The sequence below is a fragment of the Sturnira hondurensis genome, unplaced genomic scaffold (genome assembly GCF_014824575.4).
Source record: "Sturnira hondurensis isolate 20B ecotype Veracruz unplaced genomic scaffold, ASM1482457v3 Scaffold0002840, whole genome shotgun sequence".
In the NCBI taxonomy this organism is placed as follows: Eukaryota; Metazoa; Chordata; class Mammalia; order Chiroptera; family Phyllostomidae; genus Sturnira; species Sturnira hondurensis.
The window spans coordinates 16,536,066-16,554,866 of NW_028075471.1; the positions used below are offsets into that span (position 1 = coordinate 16,536,066).

General features: G+C 36.6%; 1 protein-coding gene across 6 annotated transcripts in view; it reads left to right on the top strand.

Moving 5' to 3' along the window:
- MITF (melanocyte inducing transcription factor) overlaps positions 1 to 18,801 on the top strand; it is a 238,059-nt gene that overhangs the window by 140,055 nt on the left and 79,203 nt on the right. For all 6 annotated transcript variants that reach the window (XM_037040933.1, XM_037040934.1, XM_037040935.1 and 3 more), the window contains one exon: positions 5,952 to 6,201. In XM_037040933.1, coding sequence (XP_036896828.1) covers positions 5,952 to 6,201 — 250 coding nt within the window. The remainder of the gene's footprint in view (positions 1 to 5,951; positions 6,202 to 18,801) is intronic.

The window sequence follows — 18,801 nt, forward strand, 5'->3', positions numbered from 1 at the left end:
TGCCTCTTTAGTTGACTTTCAAAAGGTGATTTTTTTATGGTGAGATATAAACCTTCCAACATGGAACTAGATAAGAGTCAGGTAATCATATAATTGACTTAATTTTAAGGCATCTCATAAAAATTATATGGTCATTGCTTTAAAATATGTGAGATTAGAGACAAAGTAGTCCCAGTACCTGGCACAGGGGAAACACTCAATAACTATTTGTTGAATAAATGACCTTTACATAACCTGATTAAAAGGAATCAGACTCATGGAATTAGGATTATCTAATGCAGATTGAGTTTCTTTGGCCCTGGGTAAGTTCAGTTAGCTTTTAAAATTAAATACACTTGGGCAGCTTTCGTTGTTTACCATTAGTGGTTTATGTATCAGATCCCTGTTTTAAAAATGAGCTTTTTGGTGACCTGTAATGTTCTCATCTCAATTACAAGTTTGAAACATTATGCTCATTTGTCTTGCTAACAGTTGGAAGTGTGGATATCTTCATTTTTATCTATAAGGTGATAATTGCAGATTCAATTATTTCTAAGAGAAAAGGATGTTAAAAGATCAAAAGTGAAGGTGAGAATATGGGAGTTATCTTAATGACATAGAAATATCCCATAGGCAGTGTGTGCAGTGAAGTGACCACAGTCTTCCTTTGCACTTTATTTTTAGAAGGTTTATTAATAATGTCAATTAGTGAGCTCTAATTGATTTTCTTTAGTGGAGTTTTCTTTTATTATGCAAGTCTACTATCTATTTTTTTTCCTGATTGAATATTTTAGTAAATACTTTAAATTAAATTGTTGTAGATTTTAAAGTCTGAAGCCTTATTGTGGTTGATAACTCATAATTTTAATTTAAAATGTCTCAAGAATGCTTTACTGTTAATTCAAAGGATTTTTTTGCTGGTATTACCACCAGTAGCTTCTTTTGAGCAGCTAATTAGTGCGATTATTCCACAGCTGCATTTGCTAGAGCACAAAGGTTTGCTCCTGTTTTTATCAAAAGGATCAGCCTCTCTGGGAATGTTTTAAACTGACAGGCTTTGAATACTGAGAGTGTTGTTTATTTATTTATTTAAAATAGTACCCCTTACCCCTGCCCGTTTTTTCTTGCTTTAGGAAAGTACATTTTAGATTTGATTGTCTTTTAGTACATCTTTACCAGGTGAATAGGTTGTTTTCAGTAGTGACTGCTTTTATTTGGTGGATGAGTACAAGGTTTTACAATGATAAGCAGGCTATCAGCATTGTTCAGTCTACGTGTGTCACTGTAGAAAAGAAAGGGTTCTTCTGGGATGCAGAAGACTTCCAAGAGAACCAACATGCCGGAGACAGTCAGTGTGTTCCCATCTTACTGTCAAAATATTGTCTGTGATGAATTACTCTACTTTTTCTAGCTAAATGGTGACTTTGGTTACTCACAATTTCTTCCTGTTCCTAAATTAGTGCTATATATTTTGCTATTGAGAGAAATCATTATGGTTTTATTTAACTGAGGGGGGAAAGACTAAAAAAGAAGTTTACATATAATTCCACTCCCACTCTGGCAACTATGATCATCTTTTAACATTTGCTGCTAGTCGTGTGTGTGTATTTGTTAGCATACACATACTTTCTAAGTTTACATTAGAATGTGAGTACAATTTTGAATCCTACCTTTTACTCCTATGACATGCATTTTCCTCTTCTCTTTACATTTATACATTTAAAAAATACTATGTTGTTAAATTCATGTATCATTCATGTATTATAATTTACTTTTCCTAAAACTGTTTTATGCTTAAAATCTCTTAAATGGCTTTATTTTTCCCCAGTCTTATTGAGGTATAATTGACACAAATTGTATATATTTGAGGTATATGACATAATGATTTGATACATGCATATATTGTGAAATGATTATATCAAGCTAAATAACACATTTATTTTTTTTGTAGAGAGAAGAATTTAGGAATTCTCTTAGCAAATTTCAAGTACAGGGTACAATATTCTTACCTATAACCTCCAGGCTGTAACTTAGATCCCCAAAACTTACCCATTTTGTAACAAACAGTTTGTACCCTTTGGCTAACATTTTCCCTCATAATTTTCTTAACTGTTCTCATATTAAGGGGCAGATTTAAGTGGTTGAAAGTATTATACAATTTGAAAATAGTTTGTAATATCATATTTTCTACAATTTGTATTATTTTCTTTGGAAAGTTGTTGACTAATGAAATTTTGAGTTAAACTGTATGAACAATTTCATAGCCTATGATATACTGTTGTTTTCTTAAAGGACTATAATTATATAAGTATACCAGCAATGATTCAGAGTGATATTATCATTATACCTTTTCATTAGTGAACATTTTAAAAAATTGGATCATGTCTTGAATACTATTTTGCACCTGGCTTTTCTAAGTTTATTATATGAGGTTTGTCCAGAAGGTATCCAGCCATGTAATATGAAAAATAGAGACATTTATTGAAGAAGACACAAGATATAAGCAACATTGTACATAGGACAATGATGCTTCAGCCCCCTTCAAAGTAGGCACCTTGGGACCTCACACAGTTCTCCCATATACAATCAGCTGTCCCATCATATTTTCCTGAATCTCATTGACGGTCTGAAATCTCTTCCCCTTCAAGGGTGATTTTAGTTTAGGGAAAAGCCAGAAGTTACAGGGTGCCAAATCTGGACTGTAGAGGGGCTGAGTTACCTGGGTGATTGGATGTTTCAGGAAAAAACTCTGCATGAGAAAAGATGGATGAGCAGGCAAACTACCAATCACCAGTTGCCCATAGCTGCAGCCTTCTGAATCTGAATAGTTTCCATGGAGGAATGTTCAAGCGTAATGCAAAATTTGATGCAGATTCTTTGCTCTACTCACTCAGTCATTTTGAATGTGATGGCCACACAGTACACATGCTCACTCAACGTCATCTAGTACCCTCACTGACTAGTACAGTGGAGTCGTCATTGTTCACACATGCACATTCCAGTCCACTCTCCTTGGCTGCCAGGTTACATCAGTGTTAAACCATTCTTGTTACATTAACAGTGGCTGTACTTTTCTGGACAGACCTCGTATTATGTTCCCCCCACTACTCCCTGTACTACAATGGGAGTACCAATACTCCCCGGTACTACAGATACATAATTATTACAGTATTATTGACTACATTTTAGTATATGTGCTGCCAAAGCAAGCACTTACTGACTACATTTTATGTGCTGAAATTTATATCCCTGTGAATATTTTGTAACTACCAATTTGTACTTCTTAATCCCTTCACCTTTTTCACCTAGCCCCCCAAACACTTCCTTCTGTCAGCCATGTGTGTTCTTTCTGTCTATGAGTCTGTTTGTGTTTTGTTTGTTCACATATTACATTCTTTAGATTCCACATATAAGTGAAATTGTGTGGTATTTGTCTTCTCTGACTGTCTGCGTTTTGTTTAGCATGATGCCCTCTAAATCCATCTATGCCACGGTGTCAAACTCATTTTCGCCGGGGGCCACATCAGCCTTGCAGTTGCCTTCAAAGGGCTGAAATAATTTTAGGACTCTCTAAATGTAACTACTCCATAACTGTTAAGGGGTTGAAATTACATTCGATCCCTTGAAGGCAACTGCGAGGCTAATGTGGCCCCTGGTGAAAATAAGTCTGACATCCCTGATCTATGCCGTCACAAATGGTACAGTATATGGTTGTCTAGCCACTGTTCTGTACACCTGAAACGAGTACAAAATAATATTGAATGTAAACTATAATTGAAAAATGAAATTTTAAGTCTTTTCAAAAAAATAAATAAGTATGCCTTAAAGAATGAATAAATAAAACACCAATCCCAAAGAACATATGCACCCCAATGTTCATAGCAGCACAATTTGCAATAGCTAAGAGTTGGAAGCAACCTAGGTGCCCGTCAGTAAATGAATGGATCAAAAAACTATGGTACATTTACACAATGGGATTCTATGCTGCAGAAAGAAAGTAGAAGCTCCTACCTTTTGCAACAGCATGGATGGAACTGGAAAGCATTATGCTGAGTGAAATAAGCCAGGTGGTGAAGGACAAATACCATATGCTCTCACCTTTAACAGGAAGCTAAACAACAAAACAAACAAGCAAGCAAAATAAAAACAAAGACACTGAAATAGAGAACGGGGGACAGTGATCTGAGGGGAGAGGGGAGGGAATTTCAGGGGAAATAGGGGAGGGATTTAGAGGAACATATATAAAGGATACATGGACAACAACTGAGAAGGGTGGAAATGGGAGAGAGGGGGGAGCACGGGGGTGGGATGGGATGGGAGTAATAGACAGAAAACTGTACTTGAAAAATAATTAAATAAAAAAGGTAAGTGTATTATTTTGTATAATTTTTATTCAAAAATAAATTTATTTCTATATTATTTTGAAAAGCTGCATAGTATTGCATTATATGGAGCTGTCACAATTTACCAAAACTGTTTCCTATGATGAGTAACAAGTAAACTGCTAGAATGACTTTTATTATGTAGTTTTCTTGGAACAGTGGGCCAATGAAGCACAAACATTTGTCATCCTTTAGCATGTTTTGTTATCTGCAGAGCTTGAAGGAGTTAGGAGAATAGTCAGTGATCGACGGGCTTTTTTTTTCCCTCCTGTTAGAAGGTAAAGAGAATACTGGGGTTTATACTCTAGAAAGGAAAATAAGGGTGCTTCCCTTGAATAGTAACTTATATATGAGTGAATATTTTCTCAAATATTTTTTCTCCATTTCCAAGTGGTAAAATTTTGTATTGTTTGTTCTAAACATGTTTTTTTTTTTGGAAAAAAAATATATGTATTGCTAGCAATTAAAAACAATTAAATTTTCTAGATGATAATAATAGTAACAGTGACTATTTATTGAGGCAGTACTATATGGTTCTCATTGTAATGGGGGATTTATGTGAATTATTTCATTATTTTATCTAATCCTCACAAAATCCCTATGAGCTAGGGCTTTAAAGTATAATGATGCAACAGAAGCTCAAGAAAAAACTCTCACTTTGTTAAATGGGTAATTGGGCAAAAAACTATTGTTATCCCTCTCTTTTGGGTGTGGTGACTAAGGCAAAGAGGGATTTAAAAACTTGATGTCCTGGAGCTAGCCAGATAAGCAATCAGAACCATATTGAGAAAATTAGGAAGTCTTTTTTTCTTAACTTATGACTAGTATGTTAGCATTTTAAATAATTTTGGGAAGAGTAAGTACCCAACCATGAGAAGTAGGCTTCGTGGGGAAATCACAGAGTGCAGGTAGGAGAGGGCATGCCCATGTGAATCAGAAGAAAAAAACAATACAAAGAAAACCAGGCAGAGAAGAAATGGGGTGTCAAACCAGCTCATCTTCTATACCCTCCCCCCAAAACTAAGTGTTAACATTCTTGTCCAAATGCTTCTTTTATTAATGATTTTTACTCCCCATATCTTAGAAAAATTTCTCCATTGACAAAATTCACCTTTTCTTTAAAGTACTCCATGTTAGTAAACATTTTAGACATCCTCAGGGAATTAGGAAAACATGTAGTAGTAGTTATTTTGTTAGATTCGGTTACGAAAAAGCAAATAAAGCAGTTCATTTTTAAGTGTGGAAATCTGGATTTCGTTGATATTCATTGCTTCTTGGCCCTTGTATGGTGGTGCTGTATTTGATGGTGATAAGTAGCATGCAGTATAAAATGTAAACAAAATAAGACAAAAACAAAAAAACAATGTAAGCTACATGGTAAAAATGTCTAGATGTGTAATCAAGCTGACTTAACTATTAGTGACTTCAGTCCTGCCACCTCTTGATTTTCACTTATGTGGAGTACTACTCTACAATTTGATTATATTTGCACAGGCTCATTTTATAGTTTGGTGTGATTTAGGGTACCCCAAAATGCAAATGAAGGATCTCATTAGGAAACTAAATGTGTGTTTTCTTGGTTTTCCACAGCAGTTCCGAGGAGCATCCTGGGGCCTCCAAGCCTCCAATAAGCTCCTCCAGTATGACATCACGAATCTTGCTACGCCAGCAACTCATGCGTGAGCAGATGCAGGAGCAGGAGCGCAGGGAGCAGCAGCAGAAGCTGCAGGCAGCCCAATTCATGCAACAGAGAGTGCCCGTGAGTCAGACACCAGCCATAAACGTCTGCGTGCCCACCACCCTCCCCTCTGCCACCCAGGTGCCGATGGAAGTCCTTAAGGTATGTGAGCGTCACTCTTGTTGGTTGGACCAAGCCCTCTGCCAAACCAATGTTTCACATTTTCTAGGAGTTTTATTTATCTGAATGTGTATTTGGTCATGTGGACCTGTCTGAATCATAGTTGTCATTGCCAACCTCATTAATTCGGCCATGACTTTACATTTGCAAATTCCTGTAAGGTCAGTGGTAACTTTCACTTAATGGAGTAAGAGTGATGTCCCATGAAAAATCGCGATAGCAGCATCTTTCCTTCTTTGGGAGAGATTAAAAATGCACAAGTTATCTAAAATGAGCCTCTTCTAATAACTTACATAGATTTTCCTCTAATATGTTCCATGGTCATTCTTTAATTTTCTTCTTTACTTAGTAAATGATTTTGGCTCTAGAATCTCACTCTTTTAGAAAGTCTCTTCAGATACAAAACCATAGAAGAGCTTCCTGTGCTTTAACAAGCACATCACATAATGCTTTCACTGCCGTGAGTTGTCTGTTTTGGGTCTTTCATTTCTTGGAGGGGTGAAAACTGCAGGAGCTTGTTAGCATCTTTCTATTGGATGTATAGCTTCCTAATTACAGGGAAATTGTAACAAGTTTAAGAATAGAATCCCATCTCAAATGTGTCCACAGCACATTGGGAGATACTCCTAGTTTAAAGATAAGCACTGTGACTCTTAAATATGACTGATGCAAAGAAAGTACGAGAAATTACCTTACTTAAAAATTTTTTTAACCTGTTCACCTAATTGATTCATTCTGAAGAGTCCCAAGTGTTCCTGTTCATTAAACAATGTGGACTTTCCACATTGGTGATTCATTCTTGGTCTCTGCATTCATTTGTGTGGTCAAACAAAACAAAACAAAACATCTTCCACTATTTCAAGTTTATTATTAAAGCAAATGGAGAGGATGGTGGGTTATAATTGGGAAGCAATATGTAATCCTTACCAGGAAGTGGGAAAGAGATTCTTTAAAACAAAGTTAAAGTCAAATTAAATTTTTTTATTTACAAATACTTTTTAAAAATGTAGTGATGAAATAATAAAACTCTTTCATATAAAAAAGCAATTAAAATTCTGTTAGAGGGAAAAAGACCCAAACAGTTTAGCATAGAAATTTTACTATTATACTATTATGTGATTGAAGTTCTAGATAATTGCCTCAACTAATAGGTATTTGATCTCCCCCCTCCTTCCCCAAGTAAAGGCAAGGTTTTGTCTTGGAAGTAGATTATATATTAAATTTTTCTTTTTTGCTTTGATGAAGATTGACAATCACTAAGCTTTTATAAATCTAAGATTTATTTAAGATAAGTTGTCTGCTGTTCACAGAAATCATTATTTTGTCTATACTTTGCAATATTTAAAGTTGTATGAATTAGTAATAAAATGTGGAGAAATATGTCTATTTCATTCACGGTAATAGTCAACCTTTTAGATCTGAAGGACAGCTTTTAGAAGAGACAACATGGGTTTGTGCTACTAGTAGTTTATGTCCAATTCAAAGGTAATAATTTGATATTATATTAAAGTATATTAATTAGATCAATATTCCATTAATGTTATTATGTCCCATGGTGGGAAAATTACTCACATGAAAATTTGTCGAACCATTTCTGTGTCATCTTAAAAATGGACATCATTCCTAAATGTCTTATGACTTAAAATGTTATCTTGAAAATAATTAAAATTAAAATATATACTAAGTGGTTTTCCTCATATGTCTCATTTACTGATAGTATTGGCTTGAGCTACAATCCCCACCTTAGGTGTGCCAGAAAAGTGTCCATAGTTAAAGTTCAGGGGCATTATCAGAACTGGGAGACTTAATCCAACTAAAAATGAGCAATTGATAAATTTGTATTTCATCTTAAATGTAGTTGATCTCTTAAGGTGTGTAGCTTTATATTTAGTATATAAAGTAGTGAAGTGTGTCATATAAATGAAGAGTAAGAATTGTTGGCATTGCAATGAGAAGTGCATGATAGCTAGTTAGACAGATTTTTAGCAACCTTAAGTGAAAGACCAAATAAAAAATATGATTTCATATCACATTTTAAGAAATTCAAATATTTGAAGGAGATTGTCATATAAATCATCGCTTCAGATACTTAAAGACTTGGTACTATATAAAAATGGTTTACGTAATTTTGGAAGTTTTATATATAAAATGTTATGAAGTATTTATTGTAAAAAAGTGAGGTGAATATGGTCTTTTTCTTTCCCCTTTTAAATCATAAGCATAATTTTATAAAGTAATTGGTTAATGGCAAAAGTAGTCAAAGTGCTTAATCTTGGACCATTTTTGATGAATTTGCATATCCAGGGAATGAGTAACACCAAGTATACTAATTGAGTGCATTATGTTACAGACTATATTGAATAAATATTTTCTTATAGTGTAGCCTGAGTAAACTCTTCACTTATTTTTTAAAGATTTAAATTTGCTGAAATGGGACACACCTTCTCTGTGGGGGTGGGAGTGTAGCATGTGCTAGAGAACCCTGGCCAAATCTCTCCATCTTCCACCAGTTTGCAGGAACTTGACAGAAAAGCACACACGTTAGCTTAAGTTACCAACATTATGCTATCAGTGGGTTGAATGACTGATTTGACAAACTAAATTAGTATTTTCAGGTTAGTCCCTTTTTGCAGAGTTATGCTTTAAAAATATGAAGCTTTATAAAGCATGTTTAAAAATCGTTTACAGTATCTGGTGAAGTAGGTCTAGTCTTTGGAATTTGTATTAGAGGTTGAAAATTTACATTACTTACCCTCCTGTGATCATCATTTTAGTCTGTACATTCATGAAGGTTTGCAAGATCAGTCTCTGGTTTCTATAATTAATTGATGGTTTTAGTCCTGTTATTGATCTTGATGTTGGGTGACATGGAATGCTTAGACTTATTGCTATACACTTAAGTACTAGTGATACCTTCTGGGTTTAAGAATAGCCCTACTCACCCTGCCTGGTGTAGCTCAGTGGATTGAGCGCGGGCCTGCGAACCAGACGATCGCGGTTCAATTCCCAGTCAGGGCACCTGCTTGGGTTGCAGGCCAGTTTCTGGCAGGGGATGCACAAGAAGCAACCATACATTGATGTTTCCTTCCTCTCTCCTTCCCCTCCCCTCTAAAGATAAATTAAAAAAAAAAAGAATAGCCCTACTCAAGTGGGTATTGTAATTAAAGATGCTTTTTATCATAAATTAACCAATATAGTGCATAATATGTTTTTTTGCAGTAGTAAACACACCTTGTATTTCCAATTATGAATTATCAAAAAGAGCCACTAAGAACCATTAATGGTAATTTTAATTTCATAAACATATCTTCATTGCCCATTCCTGTCACAATCGCTTATGGGCACCATCTATACCTTTAAATGGAGTTACGTGTTTTCTGCCTGATTTTCTGATTCTTAGTTTATAGAGACATATGCCTTTATAAATCTTATATATTTCACATAAAAGATATGAAAGTCTTTAAAAAAAGAACCATTAATGGAAGCAGTTTCTTCTACAGGTGGGTTTTGTTGACACAGGAGTCACATAAACCTGAGGTTTGAAATTTGATTTAGCTTCTTTCAAGCAAAAGCAGGGATAGGACCCAGGGATAGACTTTTTGGACACATATCAGGTCTCATAGCTAAAGAAGCATTGCATCCCAGCCACTGTGTTATTGTTTTTTAATATTTTATTTATTTACTCTAAGAGAGGGGAAGGGAGGGAGAGAGAGAGGGAGATAAACATCAATGTGTGGTTATCTCTTGCATGCCTCCTACTGGGGACTTGGCCTGCAACCCAGGCATGTGCCCTGACTAGGAATTGAACTGGCAACCCCCTTTGGTTCACAGACCAGCGCTCAATCCACTGAGCCACACCTGCGAAGGCTATGTTATTATTTACACATGCATGAAACGTGTGTTTTTACTGTCCCATCAGTCAAACACCAATTATTGGAGCACCAGTTTGCTCTGATCTTGGACTCGCAAGTTCGTTAAAATTTCTTTCCCACTCCTTCCCACAGTATTAACTCTGAAAGTTTATAGCTTTAGAACATTATTAGTTTATAGTTTGACAACATTTCTCTGTTTAGAAATTTGTAGAGACTTGCCAAGGACTTGTACCTCTTTCTCTTCTTTTCTTCACCTTGGAATTTAAAAATTTAAAGGCAGGGTGTTTTTTCTAGAATACATTGTACATTGAAATTTCCTGCTCTGCTTAGGAGAAAGATTATGTGAATATTTAACTAAAAATTTTTTTTGTAACTTTAGGGCATTTTAAGTAGTTTGAAAGAATTTATATTTTAGTTTTTTTCCACATCATCTCAGACAATCCAAGGAATTAGGCAGAGTGCTGCAGAATTAGAAATGGTGCTCACTGTGTGTCAAATATAAAAACACTTTGCCCAGGGCCTACTACATTGTAAACCCAGAGTCCTTTGGTGTTTATTTGGTAGACCTCTCATACTGTGATGTCCCATTTGGATGGTTATTCTATAGAGTCAGGATTCAAATCCTTCTTTGCCTCCCGTTCTATATCCAGTGTCCTTGAGCTTTTGCTGATGAGGGCAAGGGCAGATGGCTGAATTGCTGGCCTTTCTATGTAACTTATGAAATCTACCTGGTGTAGAATTTTCAAGGTGTTGCTGATTTTTTAAGTATAATAAAGACTCTCATAAAAGGGTGTGTGGACTTACAGAGGGGTGAGGGGTCACAGATTAGCAGGAGGGATACTCCCACGGCTCACTATGCATTTAGATATTGTTCTGGTTTATTTAGCTGGGAATACAGAACTGTTAGCATCATGGTGGCTCCAAGAAGCAGGCACAGACGTGGCATGTCTCAGATCAGCTTGCCTCAGTCTTCCTAGTTAGAGGAGTCTTTTGCTAGAGGCACTGTCCTCGTAAGAAAGGACATCTGGTCTGTGGGCCATCATATGTCTATTCAGTTCATCTGTGGGCAGGCATGTAGTTTTGTCATCAGTGTGAGTCACAGAAGCATTCTGTGAGCCTTGATTTCAGGATGGTTTATGGACTTTGGTGCCCCTTTGGTTTTAGATGAACTTCTGTGAGTGTAAAGCCACATCCTTCTGTAAAGGGACAAGGGACTCGGTTTCCAGGTTCTCAAAGTGAGACCTCATTTCCCTACAGGGTTTTGAGTCCCCTAGTAGTATCACTTTGTATGTGTTCAGTGTCACACAGAAGGTAATTATTTCTCATTTTTTGTTGATTTTTTAAAATTACAGATAATACTTGTTAACTTGGGACAGATTTTCACAGGAAACGCTCCCTTCCATGCTTCCAGCTCCTACCTTGTGGGGATCTGGAAGGGGCTGCTGTTGCTTTTTGTGGCCGTGAAGTCTGAAGAAACATAGTAGATTATTTTGGTCAGGTAGTCGTAAACTATCTTTCTGTTTGTTCACGTTTGCAACTAGAATGAAAGAAATAGTTTCTTTTCTTTCTGGGTTGTCTCTGGTTTTGAGAATGTGGCTTCAAACTTCATTCCTCCTTAGGGAGAATGGGGACTTCTGACTGGTTTGAAAGCAGTTAAACTTCCTGTGTTATAGGTGTGCCCTCGGCGTGGACACTGACTGGGGGCCTGTTTACTCCCATGCTGTGTGTGACCCCTGTGAGTAAGGACTTACAGGGCTGGCACAACCGGGTGCTCCTTAGAGTTGTTCTGCAACAAAGGCTAAGTCATGCAAAAACCTTTGCAAGTGCCTGGGTATTAATTTGAAGATGCCGTTTTCTATCTGCACTGCCTTTAGTGACTAGTTACTCATAAGAAGATGTGGGCTGAAGAAAGTCATCTTTGCTTAGATTTTTAGATTTGGTTCACTTGAAAGAGCAGACCCATGGAGAGCAACTATCTAAAACAAATCATTCAACCTTGACACAGCTAAGCCTATGAATTAATTCCACTTTTCTGAAAACACCGAAACATCTGCTGTGATCATACATTCACTTGGTAGTAGTGGCACTAAGTGGAAGTGATTTCTCCCCCTATGGCCACATGGACATTTTTATGTGGCCATGGGATATAGGAGAATTAGGGTTCTTTGATTTCCTCATGTGGTGGTCATGGCCAGCTGTGCTCATGGACACTTGTACCATGTGGGTTTGAGGGGGGGATCCCATATCTTCTCATTGTGCTATTTGGCAGGCACTGAAGTCATCTTATGGATTCACATGAGAAGGCAGCTGCTCAGCTCATTTTTTGCTGTTAAAAGAAGCCATACTGACAGGTACACTCTCCTTTCATCTGCATAGTTCTCATAATTACATACTACTTACTGCATGTCAGGGAGAGGCATCTTAAGGAGAATATCAAGGTCTGGGGCTTAGGAATTAGTATCAATCAAAAAATGGAGTGGTCTTTTCTTTAATTTGACTTTGAATGGTAGCTTCTTTTCCATGTGATGAGGTCTGTGGAGCATACATTCTCAGCAGTGGTTATATTGCCCCCAGAGGGGCAAAAATTGGTTCTTGGAAGGCAGAAAAATCTTAGATGTTACAATGGTTTGTGGTCCTCTAAGAAGCCGTAGTAATTACATAAACAGATATATGGTATATATCAGGGGTGTCAAACTCATCTTCACCGGGGACCACATCAGCCTCACGGTTGCCTTCAAAGGGCTGAATGTAATTTTAGGACAGTATAAATGTAACTACTCCTTAAGTAGGGGTAATGAGTTTGGCATTGCTGCCGTGTAGAAACAAGGTGCTGGGCCGGATAAAACAAGATGGAGGGCTGGATTCGGCCCCCCAGCCTTGTGCTTGCTGTGTGTATGTGTGTGTGTGTGTGTTGTGTGTGAAAATTTCATGGAGATATGGATGAGGGGAGGTATTCAAGGGGAAAAAAGTTTTAAAAAGGGTCCTTTTGGGAGTGATGATGAAAAAATGGTTGAGAAACATTCCTCTAGAGTACTCAACATCTTTCTCAACTCCTCGTTATGTTGTGTGTAGAGAACACTTATCAAGGCTCTTAAAACTGTGACTCCTACAGTCCAGGTGGTCTGCATCTCCCTAGGAGAACTGTTAGAATAGCAGACATGGTTAAATGGGCCAGCATCCTGATGTCTCAGATGTGGGAACTGAGACAAAGGGGTTGAGGAGCTCACCCCAAGTCCCTTAAGCACATGGTCCATCAGGATTTGAACCCACTTGATTAAACTCCGTTGTCCAGATTTCTTAACTGTTGGTGGTAATACCACCTAGAGTGAGTGGCCTGAGAAACTTCAGAAGGGAGAGGTGGCAGTGTTAGGTCTCTCAACGGACATGGTAGCCTGGGGTGTGTTGCAAATGTTTATGATAGTGTATTAGGCTGTATCTTAAAACTTTACTAAGAATTATTGGCATAAATGTGGTACTAGCTAAAGAGCAATATTGAGGATGTGACTGCCAGGACTAAACATGTCATATCCCATATCTCATTTATCCCTCTTAATAATTCTATGGAATATGTAGGAAAAGCCCTATCTTCCATATGGGGAAACTGAGGCATAGAGAGATTGTCTGCAGCTCCTGGCCACACAGCTCCATTAGCAACTTATAACCAGATACCCTGCTGTCTCTATGTTTTATACAGAGTTCAAGATTGTACTCTAAACACTTCTAAAGAATCAACAGTAGCAATAGGTTAGAGTAGAGTGGGAGGACAAAGAGAAACTACAGAGGCATCTCACAGACATAACCAAGGGTGTGCATGGTCTTAAGCATTTGGAATTAGCAAGGGCCATCCGTATAGAATAATGTCTCCACGAGTCTCCAGGATATGCCTGATGCTACACCTGGATGTGTCCTTAATATTAACCACAATGGTAATTCATGGTTTAGCTATAGTCATCATTACCGGTCAGAAGCACTGCAGTGAAAGTTTCTGAAACAACATCCAAAGATCATAACTCAAGATCAGTTATGTTTTAAAGATCCTGTTCTTACCCAGGCTATCACAATTCATCATGATTTATGCTTTGTATTTTGTAATAATACATTTGTTTTATTTTAAATAATTCTTGAAATAATTTGATAGACTCACACATCTTTCAATATGAAATTTTTGCTGAAATTGAGGTTGCATTTGTCGTTTTTCTTCCCCTACCCTCTTGCAGTATTAGAGCTTTGGCTGCATTTTAACACTTGAAACTGTAACTTCCGTTCTGGTTGTTTTTCTGTTTGTTTTTATGTGAATAATGTCAGCTGTAATAAGTCTTAAATTACTGTATGAAAAGGTCAGCAGGTCTTTTTTGCGAATGTTACCTATTTAATCCCAGCGATTAAAGGAAGGGCTTAGATTCAACAGACCACTGATTGACTACTTTCCAGAACAGAGTTTCAATTTTTTTCATCTCATGGCACACAAAAACTAATTACTAAAATTTTGCAGCACACCAAAAAATATTTTTTTCACCAGTCTGACAAAAAAAATAGGTAAGATTTGGTTTCATTCACACCAGACACCTATTGTTCTGTTAGCCGTTGTCATTTTTTTTACTTGATGATCTAAGGAAAAAGAAGTTAGTACCCCTAACCAAATAGTCAGGTATTGCATGTTTCAAAATTCTTGTGGCACATAATTGCTGTTGTATAGGTGTGCTCTTAAACAATAGAAATTGTGGATATGTGCAAGCAAAATCTAATTTTAACATTGCCGTGTTAAAAGAAGTGGATGGGATCTGTGTTTAAAACATGTAGAGTGGCTTTGCACAAGGTTATAGCTGCAATCAATACTAAAATGTTGGCTCTTGCCCTAAACATGTCTCTTTTTAATGACTTCTTTGAGCCTGAACTTTAAGGAAAACTTATCTCCTGACAGTACTATAGTTTTTCAGACCTTGTTTGTAAAGTTAGATTTTTTGTGTGTTTTGATTTATAACTTTGTAAAAATGAGATGACTTAAAATTAGGGCATATGAGGCAGCTGAAGTAGGAGGCTGTTAAAGTAGAGAGTGGTCCTAGGAAAATAAGTGTTTTAATCACTTTTTTAAAAAAGGAGAATACTGTAGAAAAGGGTATACATGACTACATCAGACTAATTCTACCGGTTACCCTAGGAATGAGATTTGGGATTGGGGGCACTGGTGGCTAGAGTCTTTGTTACTACTGTTTTTACTAGGGGGGGGGGGCATATGCATTCATCCCTAATATAATTAAAAGGGGTGTCTTTTATGCATTTTATTTAGGAGTCTTAGCAAAGTTCTCTTCACTCATAACTTTTTGAGCAGCATATTTCTGTCAAGTGAGTTTACTAGACTTATTTATGTACATTATATAACTCTGATGGTCTTTTCTGTAGGAAAGATAGCAAAGTGTAAGGGTCCTGAACATTAAAAATGAATAAAAGGATTTGAATTACTAGGTTGTGAATAATTTTTAAAGTAGTTAAGAGGCCCAACATGAAAAGAAAAATGTAGATTTCTACTACCATACCATCATGCATAGTTTTGTCATAATCTCCCCTGTTGGCTTTGAGTTTTGTATAATTGAAATTTAGGAGTTAGAAATTTTGTTGAGACTTAATTAGAAGCAACAAACCAGACACATTCCTGCTGGTTAGGAAAGGCTTAAGAAATTCTTATTGGCTAAATTACAAATATGTAACATTTTTTCTGAACATTGCATGGTAGTACAGAATGCCTAAAGGTGACAAGATTAGCTATGTTTTTCTAGTGAAGTAGTAAAAATTAGATTAATGAGTATCAGGCAAAGAACCTTTTCTTTTTTTTTCAAAAGAAATCTTACCTTGAGTCCTTCTGGCTGTGGAGGTCGGTGCCTTAATTAGCCACATGTTCTTTTACCTCCTGGGAAATGAGTACAGGATAAAACTGGGGATCAGGACGCAGTGGCACATTGACTTAGTGCACACTGCTAAGTCATTCATCAAGGAATGTTGGTAATTAGGCCTGCCTCTTTCAACCCTTGGCTTGTTTCATAAAACTGGTTGATTTAAAATAATGCCTGCTGATTTATTACCAACACGCTTCAAGACAGACTTGGCTCTTAAACAAAGCAATATTGTGCAGCGATGGACGTGTGCCCTCTTGTATTTGTGTTTTTACAAATTCTGAAGTGCTGTCTCTAGTCCCCTGTTAACTCTGGTGTGTTTTCTTTCACCCCATTCAGCATATCACTGGGCTTTCTTTTATCTCATGGTGAAGAGAAATGGGGAACAAATTAGGAAAAAAACTCCAGGCTCTTGAAGGTTTTAGATGTGAGGTGCTTGTCAGAGTGTATTGGCTCAGTGTGGTTTGATGGAATTTAATTTGAATCCTTCATCTGGTAAGACAAGCTGTAGAAATGGCCTTTGGTCATCCTGCATTGTTAACTGTTTGGTGATATTTATGACAACCAGGTTAATCTTAAAAGATTAAATTTATGAGACGTATAGACCATATGACTTCAGCCTCATAACTTGGTATCCAAACAGTGCAGTAAATTATTACTTAAATGCCAAATTCCTGGCATCTAGTAAGTATGGTCATACCTCAATGCTGAAAATCTAGGATTAGCCTGCCTCCAATACTGAAGTGGGTGACCTTGGGCATGTTTCCTGTTCTCTCTGGGTCTCAGTGTCCTCATCTATAGAATGAAGGTAAGAGTGCACCTGGAGAGTCTTTGTGAAGATTAAATGAGATGATTCACCCAACATAGCACCACCCAGTAGAAAACGAATGTAAGTCACATAAAAAATTTTTTAATTTCCTAGTAGCCACATTAAAAACAGTAAAAATATACAGGAGAAATCAATTCAACAATATATTTCATTGCCCTGACTTGTGTAGCTCAGTTGGTTGGGCATCATCCCACGAAGCAAAAGGGTGCTGGCTTGATTCTCAGTCAGGGCACAAGCCTGGGTTGCCAGCAGGTCCTCCTGGCCAGGGTGTGTGTGAGAGGCAACTGATCAATGTTTCTCTTACATGTCGATGTTTGTCTTCCTCTCTTTCTCCTTCCCTTCCCCTCCCTCTACAAATAAAAATGTCTTTTTTTAAATGAATATATTTTTATCACTCAGTATATCCAAAATATTATCATTACAAAATCTAATCAATATTAAAATTCTTAAATTCTCAATATTAAAAGACTTAAATTTTTTACAGTAATTCTTCATAGTGTTCAAAATCTAGTGTATATTTTACACCTACAAGCACATCTTAACTTGCATGCTAAATTTTCATGAGAATTACTCCATCTGTGTTTAGATTTTTCTGAGATTTACAGTTGACAAAATACGTTCATATACCCAAGCTGTTTCAAACATATTTAAAAGATTTCCAGTAATTGAGTATTTCTTTAATTTAGGTTTCTGGGAAATAAAAATAAGATGTTCATTTCCTCAGTCACACTAGCCACATTTTCAGTGCCAGTCGCCACATATGACCCTTTGGCCTTTGCATTAGCGTAGATTGAAAGCACTTAGCACAATGCTGGGTAGATGGAAAGTGCTCAGTCAATGATTCTCTTTCATTATTGTTGATAAAGAATTATATAATCATTTCTAATTATTAATCACCTGGTTACAACAATCATTGCCACCTACTTCCTATCTTTATGTACTGCCATTATACCCACCTAACATCGTTGACCTGCTGCCTTCCTCCACTTTGAAGTAAACAAATAAATAAGAAAATAAAACAAAATATTTAGTCCTTTCTTTCTCACAACCCTCTGGCACCTAGGTTAGCTGATATGACTGATGGACAGTGGATATTTGGGGGCAGGAGAACACAGTGAAGAGACACCCTTGGTAATGTGGCATCTGGACCCATCTCGGCTAGCAGCCTTCCACAGAGGCCTGAGTGTGGGGACAACTCTTGACTTACTAGTCACATGACTCCAGTTTCTTTCAAACTTCTTGTATTGCACTTATGTTGCACAGTTCAGGGTGTTAAATATCTCTAAGACCTAGGGAATACATAAGCATTTCATCATTGCTCTTGACAAAAAGGATATTGGATAAAAAGGAGACTAGATAATCCTAGGTTGTTCTTTCACTATACATTCAACAGCAGCAATATTAGTTTTTTGGCAGACTTTTAGATGTTTTTTTATCCATGCTAATGTTGCTAAGGCAATTTCTTTTCTCAGTTAACTGCAGTACATTTTTAGGACTTTGCAGCACAGCTGGTAATTCAGGAAAGTAGGCTTTCCTCCTTTTCTTATTCACCAGGCATCCAACATTTCTGATTTGATACTAGTTTTGACCATTTTATTAAACCAGACATAATATATTTAAATTACAATTTAATTTTTAGATACTTTGTTATTTCATAGTGCAAGCCATGAGTTTATTGTATTGGAATTAGTAAACTGTTTAGTTACAATAAGCAAGAGAACTAAGAGAGCAAAAATATTAATCACCCCATGACTTCCTGAAGGAAAAATCACTATGTTGTAATATTTTATGGTCTTTTTAGTTTGGAATTACATATTTTCCTCAGTGTTTATTATCTTATTATTTCCTTAAAATATAAGTTAATAAACACAAAGACCTTTGTAAAATTGATGTCAATTTTCCTAGTAGCTTTCCAGATTTAAATTAAAATCATATACCACAAGAATTTTTCAGCTCATTAATCAGCAAGATCTTGATAGAATTTATAACACAA